Below are 16,230 nucleotides of genomic sequence, written 5' to 3'. Positions count from 1 at the left end.
CCATTTTTTTGGGGAAAGTGAGGGCCCATTGCAGTGAAGGAGGCTTGGCGAGTGAGTCTGCTGATTGTGAGGAGGGTGACTGCCGCCAATAGCGTGTGAGTTGCATAGTATACATGAAAGCACAAAGCGAGGCATCATCATCATCCCAATCGGTTGATGCCATTCTTGTGGTATCCAAAATACCTTCAACTATCCCTCCTTAAATACCTCCCCTCTCAAGTCCTTCGCTCCCCCACTTCTAACTTCCTCAGGGTCAGTCATTTTTCAAAGCAACATGCTGGGGGTGGATCTTTAGTCTTCGGCTGGGGTCTCCCTTTGGAACAGCCTCCCTGTCCCCTTGAAACTTGAGGAGAACCATCTATGGTTCTGGAAGCACCTCAAAACCCTCCTCTTCGCTTCTGCCTTTGCTCCTCTTCTCCCCTGCTGATCTGTTATCTCTCTCGGCACCGTGCACCTGGCCCCCTTGCACTGGGGTCTGTATCTTTACCCATACAGTCCTCCACCCACTTTCCTTCTGCACTTATCAGATATACCCTATCTTACTAACCTAGCACTTGCTGGCTGCACTACCACTGTTTATCGCCTTTATTTATTTTACTTATTATTATTTATTCTGTTCTCTCCTCTGTTCCGCACTTTCCACTTCTCCCCCCTTACACGCACCTTTGCCCTTTTCCCTTTCCCATGCACTTGCTTGTTCTCAATGTTACTGGGCCTCGTAAGATCCGTTTGTTTTTGTTCTCCCCTGTTCCTCTCCCTTTGCTTGGTCGGGCTGTTAAAACACTTCTGAATGAACGCGATATAAATAAAATATCATTTCATTTCATTCGTGGAAAATGAGCCATAGTCTTCGATTAAAAGTGACGTTTTTTCCCCCCAACATGGGGTCCTGGGCTTGCAGTTTCTATATGTTGCCCCACTAATTCTTTAGAACTCTGCGGTCAATACTGTGACGACTGAGCTATAATGAAGAATAAATAAGTAACCGTTTTATTTTCAAAACGTGCCTATGTGGAGCAGTCCAAATTTGCTGTTATACCCCTTGCAGTTGACCCTGAAAATCGGGTAATTTTGAGACAAAGGCAAGTTTGGGGCTATTTTTGCTTTACTGGGCGAGCTTGATTTAGTCACAGGGGCATGATTGTTTTTCTTGGGTAAGTTCTTGCTTGGGAAGGGGTAAGTGTCCCAAAGAACAGGGGTCACCGACAGGAGACACTACATGCCTCAGCAGTACACTTGCTCTTACTAGTGTACATATAGATTGGACGTAGAGAAGCAGCCACGGAAATACTTAATAACAGACCGGACACAGCCGCTTGGAGTACACAGCATCAATCCAATACAGGCGCAGCGCAGTGACGTATATAACGTCGCTTGTTACGTACACTGGAAATAGCGGTGTGATTGGCAATTTCCAGCGAGACAGTGGATTGGGTAGGAAGAGACTCATCGCGGCAGAGGAACCAGCAAAATGAGGGAAACTCCGTTGTCAAACTGTGAGCGGCTTTTCCTCCTGCGAGCTATTGCAGAGAAAAAGGTGCGGAGCATATGAGGGAGAGCATGATGGGTAATGGTACCTCCCTGCCGGGTGGCGTGCGTGTTTTCACACCCTCACGTCCGGTGTTGTGGCTACACGTGTGTTCAGGCAGGGGGGAGACCAACTCAATGTTAATGTTGGGTGAGTGACCCAGTGGAGAAACACACTTTGGTATGATATGATAATCTGCTAGTAAAGTTGAATCCCCTTATTACAGTCCTTTACAAAACGGGAACCTTGCATGTGAACGGCCAGGGACAGCGCTTCAACTGCTGATGAATGGGTGAATTATTTACCGACAATCTTCATCACTCTTAGTCGTGTTCTTCCTCGTCACATCACTTAATTTTTACGAGCGCTAACTATTTCCCAAACTTTTTTCCATGTACCTGCCCCTCTCTCTGCTGGAAGTATATCTCTCCCTCTACTGTCCAGTTAATGATGCCCACTCGGATTACGGGCCATCGATATCATTGTTGGTGGGATATAAATACTGTGATGCCCTCAAAACTCTGCACTTCCACTAACTCGCGAAGGTTCCCACTGGAACCTCCTTCCGAAAATGTAAATACACCTTAATGTTTTTTTTTCCCCAAAATGCATGTAACTGATCCTGAAACTGCGCCTTGATGCCTTAGGCTTAGGCTCTTTATAAATGAAAAAATAAATAAATGTGGGAGAATAGGAGTAATGAAGATTACAAGTTAATAATCCATATCCCTCTTCATCTTCCTATTACTTAGTTTTGAGCATTTCCGAAGCCACGCAATGGACAGGGCCCATGATCAAATACATAGACCATAGATGCACTACACCATCAATCGCCTTTAGTTTTAAGGCTGAGATGAGATACCCCTCAACTATACTATACTCTGAATACTTGTCCCAGATATGATCTGGCATTTATTTTTTTCTTATTTGCATTTCAGTTTCTACATACTAGGAACCCCACAAATCTGTCATCCCTACCACCCTAACCCAATATATATTAAATTATTTGTTCTTTGATACAATTCTTTTGACATTCGAGGCTACACAGTCGGTAGTAGATCTTTATCACAATTGTTATTTGCCAAGAAGAACGAACAATCTTACTTTTACGCATGATATACATTGTCTTGTTTCTGAATTTGTACTTCTTTGATATACAGCCATATGTGTTTGTAGTCCGTGTAACAAAGACAACGTCATATGAGGGATCATGATATCTTTGGACTTTACAATTCTGGTTGTTATGATATGATATGGCGTTTATAACGCGCCTATACCCAAGTTTTTCAAGGCGCGACGTGGCAAGGGGGAGGAACAGAGGGGGCCAGACAACGATCCTACTAGGCCAGGTGTCATTCAGATCGCGTAAGTGCATGGGAAGGGGGGGGGAGGAGAAGTGCGCGGGGGGGGAAGGGAGAGGGGAAAGTGCAATACATGGGGAAAGCGGAATAAATAAGACAAATAAAACAGCCAGCTAGTGGCAAGTGCAAGGAAGTGCAGACATAAGTGCTGGTAGGGGGACTGAAGTTATACAGAAAACGGTCCCCAAGTGCAGGGGTTGCCATGGAGGCAGTGCAGGTGGGCAATTGACAGGGCCTGGGCCAGAGATCAGAAAAGGTGTCCAGGTAACGAGTGCAGTTACAGTCAGGAATTCAGCATGGGAGGGGTGGGGAGAAAGCAGAAGCAAAGAGAAAAGTTTTGAGGGGTTTCCGGAACTGGAGATGGCTCTCCTCGAGTTTCAGGCAGGCAGGAAGGCTGTTCCAGAGAGAGGCCCCTGCCGAAGAGAGTGATCTGCCACCAACTTGTTGCTTGGAGTAGCGACTGACCCTGAGAGAGTTGGAGGCAGATGAGCGAAGAGCTCGAGAAGGAAGATATTTAGGGAGAGAGAGTTGAAGGTACTGCGGCCCCAGGCCCCAGAAGGCCTTGTGTACAATGCAGAGGGTTTTGAACTTTATCCTTGTAGCCACTGGGAGCCAGTGCAGAGATTTCAGTCCTGGAGAGATACGATCCCTGGGCTTGAGGCCAAGGACAAGTCTTGCAGTCCTGTTCTGGATAAGTTGTAGAGGGCGGAGAGTGGAGGCAGGCAGATTTAGATAGAGGCTGTTACAGTAGTCCAGCTTAGATAGGACCAGGGCTCTGGAGACATAGAGCTTCTGGGGGAAGGAGAGGAAAGGAAGAATACCCCTTAGGAGGTGCAGCTGGTAGTGTGACTTTCACTTCTTTCACTCTTACAAGGAGCGCTGTGTCATTTTATCATTTTCACCCTGCGCACCCCGTTGGCAGCACTGCGAGCGTTGCTCTTGCTGCAGTAACCGCTTCCTGGAGGGGGCGGAGCTGAACTCCGACACGTGTTTGGTCACGTGACTTCAACCAGCACTGAAATCGCCGGCACAACCGCCCGTGAGGCGGATTCTTTCACTCTTACAAGGAGCGCTGTGTCATTTTATCATTTTCACCCTGCGCACCCCGTTGGCAGCACTGCGAGCGTTGCTCTTGCTGCAGTAACCGCTTCCTGGAGGGGCGGAGCTGAACTCCGACACGTGTTTGGTCACGTGACTTCAACCAGCACTGAAATCGCCAGCACAACCGCCCGTGAGGCGGATTCTTTCACTCTTACAAGGAGCGCTGTGTCATTTTATCATTTTCACCCTGCGCACCCCGTTGGCAGCACTGCGAGCGTTGCTCTTGCTGCAGTAACCGCTTCCTGGAGGGAGCGGAGCTGAACTCCGACACGTGTTTGGTCACGTGACTTCAACCAGCACTGAAATCGCCGGCACAACCGCCCGTGAGGCGGATTCTTTCACTCTTACAAGGAGCGCTGTGTCATTTTATCATTTTCACCCTGCGCACCCCGTTGGCAGCACTGCGAGCGTTGCTCTTGCTGCAGTAACCGCTTCCTGGAGGGGGCGGAGCTGAACTCCGACACGTGTTTGGTCACGTGACTTCAACCAGCACTGAAATCGCCGGCACAACCGCCCGTGAGGCGGATTCTTTCACTCTTACAAGGAGCGCTGTGTCATTTTATCATTTTCACCCTGCGCACCCCGTTGGCAGCACTGCGAGCGTTGCTCTTGCTGCAGTAACCGCTTCCTGGAGGGGGCGGAGCTGAACTCCGACACGTTTTTGGTCACGTGACTTCAACCAGCACTGAAATCGCCGGCACAACTACCCTTGCGGCGTTAAGCCCTGGAGGCAGCAAGGGCTGGAGTCGCTGTTGTGCTGTTTGGCTGTGACCTGGGCAACTGGCACGAGCTAAGTTCTTGAGAAGCATTGTTTCGTGATAGCGCACAGTGCTGAATTCTTTGCTTACTTTGAGAAGGTTGTTACATCACGTTTTAATTCTCTGACCCATCATTAGGAAAGGTGTTTGCTTTTTTTGATATTTTGTAAAAAGTATTCTTATATTTGGTGTACCTCCTCTTTCCAATGGCCTGCGAAGTGGGCGTTGCATTGAGGCAATAACTAATATTTTAACATCTTCCAGCATTGACTCTACGGTATGCAAGGGTCGAACTTCAAATCATTAAGTGCCATTAGTTGACATGGTAGATGACAATATACCTACTGTCCCTGTGGTTTGTTTAGATACTGGTAACTGCTCTACTCATGTAGCCCAAGTGCATGCTACTTCCTCTGTTTCTATGTATGCCCCAACAAAGGTTGAGGAAAAAGAGATTGTAGATGTAAATACGAATGATAGTATGATTCGATCAGATTCATGTACCCCTAACAAAGTGCAATTTAGTACTACCTTGCAGAAGATGGCTGCATTAAATGCACAAGTCAATCAAACTATTAGTATGATGTCTCCACTAGTATATGGCACAACAAATTCGGGCACCATTGGAAATACTAATAGGAGTTATCATACCAAAATAGATGATGATGTATCGGATGAGGCACCAATTGGAGCAATTCCGCGCACGCTTTCATTCTCGCCTGATCAATTTAATGTTTCAAACAAAGTATCAATTGAGGATCTTGGAGTAGGTACGAATAGTGTGCGCGGAATTGAAAATCAATCCCCAACCCCTCTTCCGGTGATCACCAAAATTCTAGATCTCCTTGACAAGGGTCACGAGCTCACTCATCTTGAAGTAAAGGAAACTAAGGCCATCTTGCATTATCTTTGCTCCAAAATGGATAAAATCGAGGGGTTTATCACTGCAGTTGACACCCTAAGATCCATTCAATCTAAAATTAGAGGACAAGGCCATAGCAACGAAGAGGCAGGGAGGCACGATTTATATGTAAACAGTTTGCAACAGTGCAGTCAGGACGCATTAATTGAACCTGTGAAATGTAAGTGCGACAATGACTTGAAAGAAATTAAGGCATCAGTCGATGCACTGAATTTCACAATTACAACTCACTTCACCAAAATGGAACCTTTAATGCGGTTTCCTGATAGCCCATCTGCTCTCCTTGAAGAAATTGAATCACAAAAAAAAACAGAGACAGAACACTGTGTTTCTGAGGAACCTTTTACTTTTATGTCCCGTCGAGTTAAAAAAAATCACTTGCGAGCCGTTAAGAGATATGCTAAGCGTAGGAAGGAAGCACTATTACATAAGAATGATGGACGTGGAAAGGATACTTACTTGGTTCCTAGTATAGAATTAATCGATGAAGATCATATTGATGTAGGACAACTGTCCAAAGAAAGCCAAGATGCTCTTACCCCGGTTACTAATTCATCGGAGGAAGTAAGTCAAAATGGTATTATTACCAAGTCACTAATGATGGGTGCTGTCCCTCCTCAGATTGCTAATCTTAAGCCTGGCATCGTTAATCCAGTGAATAGTATATCTGAAGAAATTACGATTTCTAAACCTTTGATCAAATCAAAATTATGTGAAATGTCTCTAAAGGTGTTAGATAATCAGGACAACGGATGTGCAACAACTCTAATCGAACCTGTTATCGGCTCTGTAGTAAAAAGTAACTTAAGGGACTTTTTCCCGATTATAGGGAGATGAAAAACAACATTATTCACTCGGGCCCTCATGGTAGTGACAATTCGATTTCACTAACTAGGAAAACCTATAGTGAAGTATGTTCGAGGGATGTGACTACTGAACTCTCTGCGAACAATATCTCTGAACAGCCTAAAAATATACCCTTAGTTGCTGTAAATGGCATTGGTAAAATAGGGAAGGTAGAGGTAGATGAAATAACTAATAACATAGAAGAGGAGGTGAATATGACTAAGTCGGTAATTGCAGTAAATGGCACGGGAAAAAGAACTACTTTGGTTGAGGCATCGGCCGTGCTTCATAAGGAGAGTCCTAAGTTCAGCTGTTTCGATCAAACTGGATCAATTGATAATGCAATGACTCCAAATCGTATATTTATACATGGCCCTGCGCAAAGCAGAACACTATCACAAAACATGAATACCAATCCTCTCTTGTATAAAAATGGCGAAGCCTCTGTAGCTCTGAGTAAAACTTTCTATATGGACAATCAGAACATAAACAATCATAGCAAGATCTTATTAAAACAACCTAATAATTTATTAATCAATCCTGCTGTTGAAGCAGGAACTCCAGTTGTCTCAGCGCCAATTTCACACAGGCCCTTGCAGTCAGATGAGATGAAGGAATACATCATAGGATTTGAAGGAAATGCTGAGGAATTGGTAGATAAACGTATTAATCGTTCATTTATCTTCTCCCTTTTCTCAAAAATACCTCAATTGAGAATGGTTAAATCCAATGATATTACCTGGCCAGAATCAACAACTTCAGGGCCCTATGTTATCTTGGTTCTGAGGCAGTAATGAAATTTATTTGGTCCAATCGGGAGGAAATAAAAAGAGAGGGTTTGGTATTACTTACCTTCGGATCCGAGGATGATGCTGCTCTATTCCTAGATCCACCAAAAGTGATCGATGGAAATTGTATTGATATGACCGTACCCATTGTTAAAACAAATATGGGCTCTGGACTTGATTTGGCTGAGATTCTGAAAGTTGTAGCTCAAACAAATGGCCTTCCTTGGCTGGAACCTATGCTCTTGGCCATTTTGTCTTCTAATACTACTTCACTACCTACAAAACCAGTCACATAGCTATCTAATCACAAAGAACTTAAAATCATATCCTGGAATTCGTGTGGCTTTGTGAATTTAATGAACTGGCATCTCAATCTTATCAGTGATGAACGACCAACTATAATCATAATTCAAGAGTCGATGAAAACAGAACCTCTACTTATCCCTGGTTATGTTACTTTTAACGCATTAGCTAAGAGACATTTATCAGGCCGCCCATCTGGGGGCTTATCGATTGCAATAAATACTTCATTTAAAGCCCAACCTAATTTAGTTTGGAACTCTCCGAGTTTACTAGGGGTTCATCTTAATATACCCTCAATCAGATATCCATCATTAATCATCATCTCATTATATTGGAACCCTGCCAATTTAACTATTGAAGAGATGTTTGACGATCTTGAAGCATGCTTGGAACTCTCCGCTAGTATATATCAGAACTGTGAGATCATTCTTGGTGGCGATTTTAATTGTGACTGTAGAAATGTGAATGAAACTAGTCTATCTAAACTTGCAACCTTAGCATGCATTAGAGGAGCCAAGTTTAGAGAACTCTTAACTGATTGGGACATGGATCTCTTGGCGACACATGATATGAAATCAAAAATTACATAGGAAAGAGGAGTTAAGAAGTCAATGATAGATTTTATCTTTGTATCTCGTAATCTTATAGCTCACATGGCCCCATTAGTAATAGAGCCTATATTGATCGGTGATCATGCACAACTTATAACATCATTGAAATTGAAATGTCAATTGCTAGGGGCAAATAGTTCACTAACAGCAGTAGAAGTTGATCGCCCTCAGCACTCAATCAGGTGGAACAATGGCTTGTGCGATCAGATTGTTAAACACATATCTCGAGAAACACTGCGAGTTGACCAATATGGTGCCAATTTAAGAATAAAACTATCTGATAGGGATTACTCCAAAATAGTTGACACCGTTTTGCTCAAATTTTGTAAAAACCGCAGTAGTGCGAAACATACACACATCTACGATCAGAAATGCAAGCTGTTGAAAAGGGAAAAAAACAAAGCCCTAAGACAATTAAAATATAATGTTTTGGGCACTGAAAGACTCAGAGAAAGGCGGAATCAAATCATCTCACAGTACAAACAAAACTTAAGATTCGCCCGGATCTCGAGACACAATGAAGAGAACTGTACTTTAATCCATGCCATCACGTCACATGACACTCGAGTTATATGGCGTACTCTAAAAGCTGACCCAAAAAATGCTGTGTTATCTATGCCAAATTGTATTTCCGATCAGACATGGCAGACGTATATAACTGCAAAATATCAACTACCTTATAAGTTCCAATTTCTTCCTGGTATATTGCTAGACTCTACCAGGATCCCTCGGTTTAATTGGAGCATTAGAGACATAATTTGGGCAATCTCGAGGCTGTCGTATTCTAAGGCTGCAGGACCAGACGGGCTTCCCCCTTGTCTCTATAAAGCGGACCCTGCCATGTGGGCAGAAATTATAAATACCAAATTCGAAACCATCTTCAACTCTGGGGAAATTCCACCATCTTGGTTAACTGCAAACATAGTCCCAATATTTAAGAGGGGTGATCCTTCCTGTCCTGAAAATTATCGCCCGATTTCTCTAATCGATACTGAGGCTAAAATCTTTGCGATTCTACTTCTTCACGATTTGGAGAAAATTATTGAGTCCAAGGGTCTTTATTCTAAATTTCAAACGGGTTTCAGAAAGAATATGAGTACCACTCTAAATGCAACTATCCTTGCGCACGTTATTGCTGGAGCAAAAAATAAGAACTCTAATCCGGTATATATCGCAATGATTGACATGAGTGCGGCCTTTGATAATGTTGTCCGCAACTTATTGTGGATGAAAATGTTGGCTTTCGGAATTCCAAAAGATTTAATGTATTGGATCATGAAATTGCATATCAATACATCTTATAGAATAAAAATATCACAGGACGGGGGCACCACAGCTCCAATAGGAACAGCACTGGGCTTGAAACAGGGCTGCAACCTTGCAGCAACCCTGTTTAATCTATACATGGCAGATCTGGATAAAAACTGGGAAAATATGAACCTGTTCTCTGTGAAGGTTGGGAGTATATCTTTGCAATGGATCGCCTTTGCAGATGATATTATCTTGTTTGACCCTACTCCTGTAGGTTTACAAACGAAATTAACACTTTTTGAGGAATTTGCAAAGGACCACAATTTGACTCCCAACCCGGCAAAGACTGCCATTATGAAATTTGGAGTGAAGCAGAAAAAGGGCAGTTTTAGATGGCATATTATGGATACGCAGATATCTTGTATTAACAACGCCATTTATTTGGGGTATCATCTCTCTGATCAGAATTCCATCAAGGTATGGACAGACATTATCAAATGCAAAACCAGGACACTCCTTTCGCAAATGAAAAGGATTTATACCCGGTTCTGCAAATTTTCATTAACTCCGTTAATTGAATTTATGTCCTTGAAGACTGAGAGTATCATTCTTTATGCACTAGATATTTGTTTGTATGATATGTCTAATATGTTGGATTGTTTACAAGGTTCACTTTTAAAAGCAGCAATGTTCTTGCCTATGTCCATTCCAAATGCCATCATACGTCATGAATTGGGGTTGGTGGCACTATCATCTAGATGGAAATGGAGACAGTTATCTCATTTTGCAAAAATGAATTACCCACCGACTAATTCGCTATATGCGGATTTGAATAAGATGCTGGGTACCCACTGTCCTCCTTCCTTTTATAATTATCAACTGAAAATGCAACAACTTTTAAGTGAAGTGAATATTACAGTGAATGATGTCCATCTTCGCCCGTGCCATGCAAAAAAAAAACTTTTTGATTTAGACTGGTGTGTAACTATTGATCGGATTATGACATACAAATCTTATGAAGAAATGGTGCCTTTGTTAAACAGCGCATCCCTCGCTATGCACATATCACTTTATTCCCCTGTGAAACTACCAGGAAGGCATATATTCAATTTAGATTTAATCTTTACCATACTAGAGATAGAACAAAGAACTGGCGAACAAATGCCACCACATTTGCTGTGGGATGTCGATTTGATGAGTGCAATGAACCACACGAAACATTGAAGCATCTCATACTCTATTGTCCCCATTTTAACAAAATACGTACAGCAAGATTTATGAAATTTGTTGATATAGGGTTTGAGGATTGCCTCGAGTTTTTATGGTCTCGCATGATGCAAGGAACTCACAACCGTTTAATTTTTGAATTAGTAAGTTTTTGTAAGCATATAGAAAAAGAACTTATTTTGAGTGTAGAATGAATTGCCTAGTTGGTAAATTGATTGGTATATTTTCTCTCGCACCTGTATTTTAAAGTATTGTGTGCTAATGCAAAATAATGTAATTTCAAATGTTTAAATTTTCTTTTTCTTTTTACATGGATTTTAACTTGTTCCTTTGCAAAGGTTCTACTCGAAATTATTCTTGTAAATGAACTAAATGCAAATAAATAATAAAAAAAAAAAAGTGTGACTTTTAAGAGACGTCAGAGATGTGAGGGGAGAAGGAGAGTGCAGAGTCGAAGATAACCCCAAGGTTTTTAGCCTTGCAGGTGGGAGTGGGAGGAGGGCCAAGAGAGGCCGGCCAGAGAGCTGTAGGGAAGGAGGGAGTGGGTGTGCCGATGAGTAGAATCTCTTACTGGCATTAAGGCAGAGGTCGTTGGCGGCACACCATTCCTGGATGGCAGACAGACAGTCGGAGATGAGAGGAGGAGGAGGCCGAGGGTAGCCTCAAAATGAGCTGGGTATCATCTGCGTAGCACTGAAAGTTGGGAAAGAGAGCGGCGATGCGGTGGGCAAGGAGTGCCAGGTATTGGATGAACAGCCAGGCAGAGAGGTTAGAACCCTGGGGGACACCACAGGTAGAGAAAAAGATTTCGGAGAGGAAGGACCCAAGTTGGACCTGGGAGGGTCGGTCGGAGAGGAAAGAAGTCGGACGTTATTTCGGACGAATTTCCACCATTTGGACCAAAATATTCAAGAACAATAGCTTGATTCTGTCATTAATATGTTAAAATGTATTAAAAATACTTCTTAAAATTGGTGAGTTGGATATATCATGATAGCTTGCTAAAACATGTTATCTAGATATTATCTCGGTTTTGATTCAACATATTCCTAGGGCAGTAGCTCGATTATATCTTTAGCATATTCCATTTCATTCATATTTGTAGGACATTCCATTTAGATAATACTGTCAAGATCTAATAGGATTAAAATGTAATGAAACTTACTAAAATGATGTTACCTAGAATAAAACAGCTAAAATCTATACATTCTTAGTCAAGGAACATCACTAGACAGTTTGCTGCATTTATTTAAATATTATACATTTGCGAGGTCAAGCGACGTGAGATAGTTCACTGTGGTTATATTCAAGGATACTATAGTTGAGTTGAATACAACGGACCACATTTTGTCGCTAGTAAGTGTTCTGTAATGATGTAAAAATCTATAATAGGCTTGCTCTCTTCGAGACAATCTATAATCGGATGTTTTAAGGTTTCTCGATGGTCGATACTGTCATATCAGTGATTTTTGCACGTTTGGCCATAAATTTAGTCTCAATCGCAGAATATCTAGGGCATATTTCAAATCGGGGCAATGGCTCAGGTAGGCAAGTACTTCATATAATGGTTTATGCAAGAAGATCGCTTCACAGAAAATGGTGTATTCATTGCACATTTCCCATGTTGTCAAATTTCTTGACCATAGTTTTTTTTGGTGCTTTTTCAGGAACTTCAGTTAGGAAATCAGTCCAAAGGTCTGCTTTAGCTAGCAGACAAATGCATTCTGATTTCCAGAGGTGTGATGGACTTTTCATTGAAGCATCAAATGAGGTTTTTAGAATAGGTATTAACGGGTGGGCATCGGCGGGTGTGATGAGGCATTTTCTGTATGCAGCTAAGCATTGCCATTCTACAAAGGCAGCTAAGGATGGGAGACCAAGTTCAAATCTAATAGTGGAGATGGGTACACTGGATGGTAAAGATAAGATTTGTTTCCAATATAGTCCTAATCTGGTGTGTTTCTGGGTAATTTAGTATGCGCTCCATAGGTGATAATTGGTATTAGTTATTGTAGCTAAAATATTAGCGCTGGTTTGAAGGTGAATCTGCCATATTTGTGTTGGATTGCTTTAGCTTGGGCTGTTAGTAATTGGGTTTTTATCTTGAGTTCTTGTTTGTATGCTAGATTGGGGACGTGATTGTTTAGGTTTACACAAGTATTTGTACCATGAAAATGGTATAATAATTTTAATGTTTAATAATATATAATAATTTAGCATTTATATAACGCTACAAACCCTCAGGTATCTGAGTGCTGCTTATTATTACCCACGGTGTGTGGTGCTCATCGACCTCAGAAGGATGAAAGGCCGAGTTTGGCCCTGCCGGGATTCGAACCTGCATCAGCAGGCTCTTCACAGATGACAAAGTGAGCGCTGTACTCGCTGTGCTATTGGACCGGCTTAAGACTTGATCCAGCTAAGGACCATGTGAACCTGTATCCTTGCTTAGGTAATTTATGGTGAAATACGAAGGTATTTGACTTTCTACATTAATTACCAGTTCATTCTCATGTGCATATAGATTTAGCGCCTGGAGTTTCCTTTGTAGACCTATAGGTGTCTTATTTAGGATGACTAAATCGTCAGCGTATAATGGATATCCTATTTCATGAGATCAAAGTTTCGGTGAGAATGATCGAACTGAATTAAAAGCTTTGTTAATATCATTTATATAAAATTAAAAAGTATAGATGCAAAACTACTGCCTTGTTTCAAGCCTACTGTAGTTGGAATGGCCTCAGACAGGATGCCATCTGTTGTAAGTTTGATTCTTATTGTGGTGTTTCTATGAAATTGTCTAATAAGATAAAATAGATATGGGGGCAATTTGCACTTAAAAGTTTAGACCATAGAATATTACGTGAATCAAAGGCTTGTTTGAAGTATACTAGGGCTAGGCAAGTCTGCTTTTTGCTGCTTACAGCTTGTTTCTTTAAAGCTGACAAGATGAAGAGATTTAAAGATGTTCCAGTGCCCTTTTATGAAGCCTGATTGATGTATATCTAGTAGTCTATTATCGTTTAGCCAGTTAGTAAAATCACGAAAAACGAGTCGCCCAAAAATGTTACCAGGCATGTTGAGTAGTGCTATTGCTCTATAATTAACTGGTAGAGCCCTATTGTCTTTTTTTTGTAGATTGAGACAATTGATTGCTGCCAAGTTGGTGGGATTTTGCCTGTTTTGATAATGTTAGAGAAGATTATTTCCAGGATGTCCTCCCTTTCATTCGGATGAGCTTTAAGGGCGACGTTTGACAATTTGTCAGGGCCTGGAGCTCTTGAATACTTAGATTTTTAATAATTAGAATAATGTCTAGTTTATCAAAAATAAGATTAGACGGGTCAGGGCAAGATGGTACTGTCACTGGATTTTCTTGGATCTGTTTATTGAGCAGTAGCTTAAAGTGCTTTGTCCTTGTCTGTTGGTTGATATTAAGTTGTATGGATGTAGTCGCTGTTTGTGTGTTATTGTTTATGAGGTTCCAGATCTGCGAGGTTGACTTTTTCACTATAGCTGCTAGCAGGGCGTTGGATTGTTTTCGTGCAGCAAAGGTTTGTCTAACTTTATTTCTATATTTGCTTTTCAGTCTTGCTCTGATTTGCATGCATATTAATGGTGATAAACTTCTGATAGTGTGCCTGAATTTCTGTTGGCTATAACCTAATTCAGGATCACATGCATACTTGTGCTTGAATATAGGTTGGTTATTGAAGAATTTGGATTGTATGATTATCAGGATAGATCCAGAATAATCATACGCAAAGTTTGTTGGTGAGTCTGTGGTGGAGGATAGAATTTGTGCTTTCAGCTTAATCATGTGATGAGGTTTTCAAATTAGACAAATGTGTCCTTGATTAATACTAACTGATTGGGCATTATATTCTGTTCTGGAGTCACCGCAGTGTGGGGTATAGCTCCAATATTTGATGGTCACTTGATTCATTTGGAATCACTTTGAATGAGCAAACTTTTGTTTGTTTGCTTGGCTAGATATAAATATGTAGTCAAGTATCGATGTCCATCCTCGTGACCAGGTTGTGGCCGGAGATGAGTCCTCATCTGTGGATCCATTTAACATTACGAAGTTATGTTTCCATAAGAGTTAGTCACTTAGTTGCTGTTGAATTTGGATGAGAGGAGTTCTTTGAGAAGCAGTTGATGTTGCGGTCTCCCGCAATTATTGTCGTGGAGAGTCTTCTTTTTAAGAGTATCATGTTTAATACTGTTTCAAGATGAGAGAGAGAGAGAAAGGAGTTGTCCTCTATGGAAATAGGGTTCCAGTAGATATTAATAATTATAGCGCTAGGGTATCGATGATGTGCATGATTTTCTGTGGAGATTTTTATTGGTTGGATATTTGTGTATGGAGACTTGATATTTTCACAATCGAGACCTGATTGTATTTTGGTGGATATTAAGAGGCCCGCAGATGGGCGACCTTTAGTTGCTTTGTTGGCCGGAATATGAGAGATTGGAGGATCAGTGAGCCACGTCACCTGGAAAAGGATGATGTCATAGTTATTTAATAAATTGGCTCTCGGCGAAAGTAGATGCATAAATCCTGCGTATTCCATGACATTAGTGAACATGAAGTTACTACGGGAATGGGTGAAGAATTCTAGGCCTGATTATTTCGACTTGATTTGGATAGCCAAGACCATCTCGATTGGGGTTCAGGTGGAGATAGCAATTTCGGTGGGGGAGGGTTCAAATTTGTTGAGCACAGGCATTTGCATGGAGCTACATTGGCTGGTTGTTTGTCAGAAATATTAGCTTTAGTCTGATCAATTGTTGGTGGTTCGTATTTTGCATAACTAGGCCGTTGGATTGCAGCTCATTTTGGTGATCCCATACTAGATTCATTTTTGACCAGACAGCCAGTTCGATGACATCAGAGTTGCCCGGTTCTATACATTTGATAAATTCAATGTCGGCAGAAGTGATTTGATCCAAGCCAGGGGTATGATGAAATCTAGTCAGTATAGTAGATCTGTTAGGTGAAGGATCTCTTGTATGGTGACAATTAATTTGTCAAACTCATTGGGGAGGACACTTGGAGGAGCTAGTTTCGGGTCAGGTTTCAATATCTCAGACACATTCTGTGTTTGATCACTTGGTATAATGGATATTTGAGGTGGTGTTTCGTTATTTGTTTCCATTATTTGAGGTTCAGATGGATTCACTAGCATTGACCGCACGCTTTTGGTCCAATTTTTTAAAGTTCTGTTAGTCGCTGTCAATGTTGAAACAAAAGGACTGTTTAAGATCTTTAGACACAGGCATAGTGTGATGTAGATTCTGATGGATTATTGGGTGGAGATGATACGGTATGCAGTGATAAAATCGCCGCAAAAATGTCGCCTATACAAAAAATCTCGGCAAAAATGCTGTGGTTTGCCCCGATAAAGGTGTGCCCCATTATACCTTTAAGGGGAGCAGGGGTGTCCCCCGCTCCCTTTAAATGGTATAATGGGCCCAGGGGTTGCGGGGGTGTCCTCCGCATCCTTTACATGGATTGCAGTGGAAAAACT

At 41.7% G+C, this 16,230-nt stretch overlaps 1 protein-coding gene across 2 annotated transcripts in view; it reads left to right on the top strand.

Annotated features, from left to right (window-relative positions):
* Positions 1 to 1,398: 1,398 nt before the first annotated feature.
* EXOSC9 (exosome component 9) overlaps positions 1,399 to 16,230 on the top strand; it is a 1,088,118-nt gene continuing 1,073,286 nt past the window's right edge. The window contains exon 1 of one of the 2 annotated variants that reach the window (XM_069631163.1): positions 1,399 to 1,537. In XM_069631163.1, the coding sequence (XP_069487264.1) occupies positions 1,472 to 1,537 (66 nt within the window). In that variant the 5' untranslated portion in view covers positions 1,399 to 1,471. The remainder of the gene's footprint in view (positions 1,538 to 16,230) is intronic. The other variant, XM_069631164.1, reaches the window with a different exon arrangement.

Source organism: Ambystoma mexicanum, chromosome 6q (genome assembly GCF_040938575.1).
Source record: "Ambystoma mexicanum isolate Mex_15411 chromosome 6q, UKY_AmexF1_1, whole genome shotgun sequence".
NCBI classification, from domain to species: domain Eukaryota; kingdom Metazoa; phylum Chordata; class Amphibia; order Caudata; family Ambystomatidae; genus Ambystoma; species Ambystoma mexicanum.
This window is presented reverse-complemented; position numbering and strand designations above follow the sequence as displayed.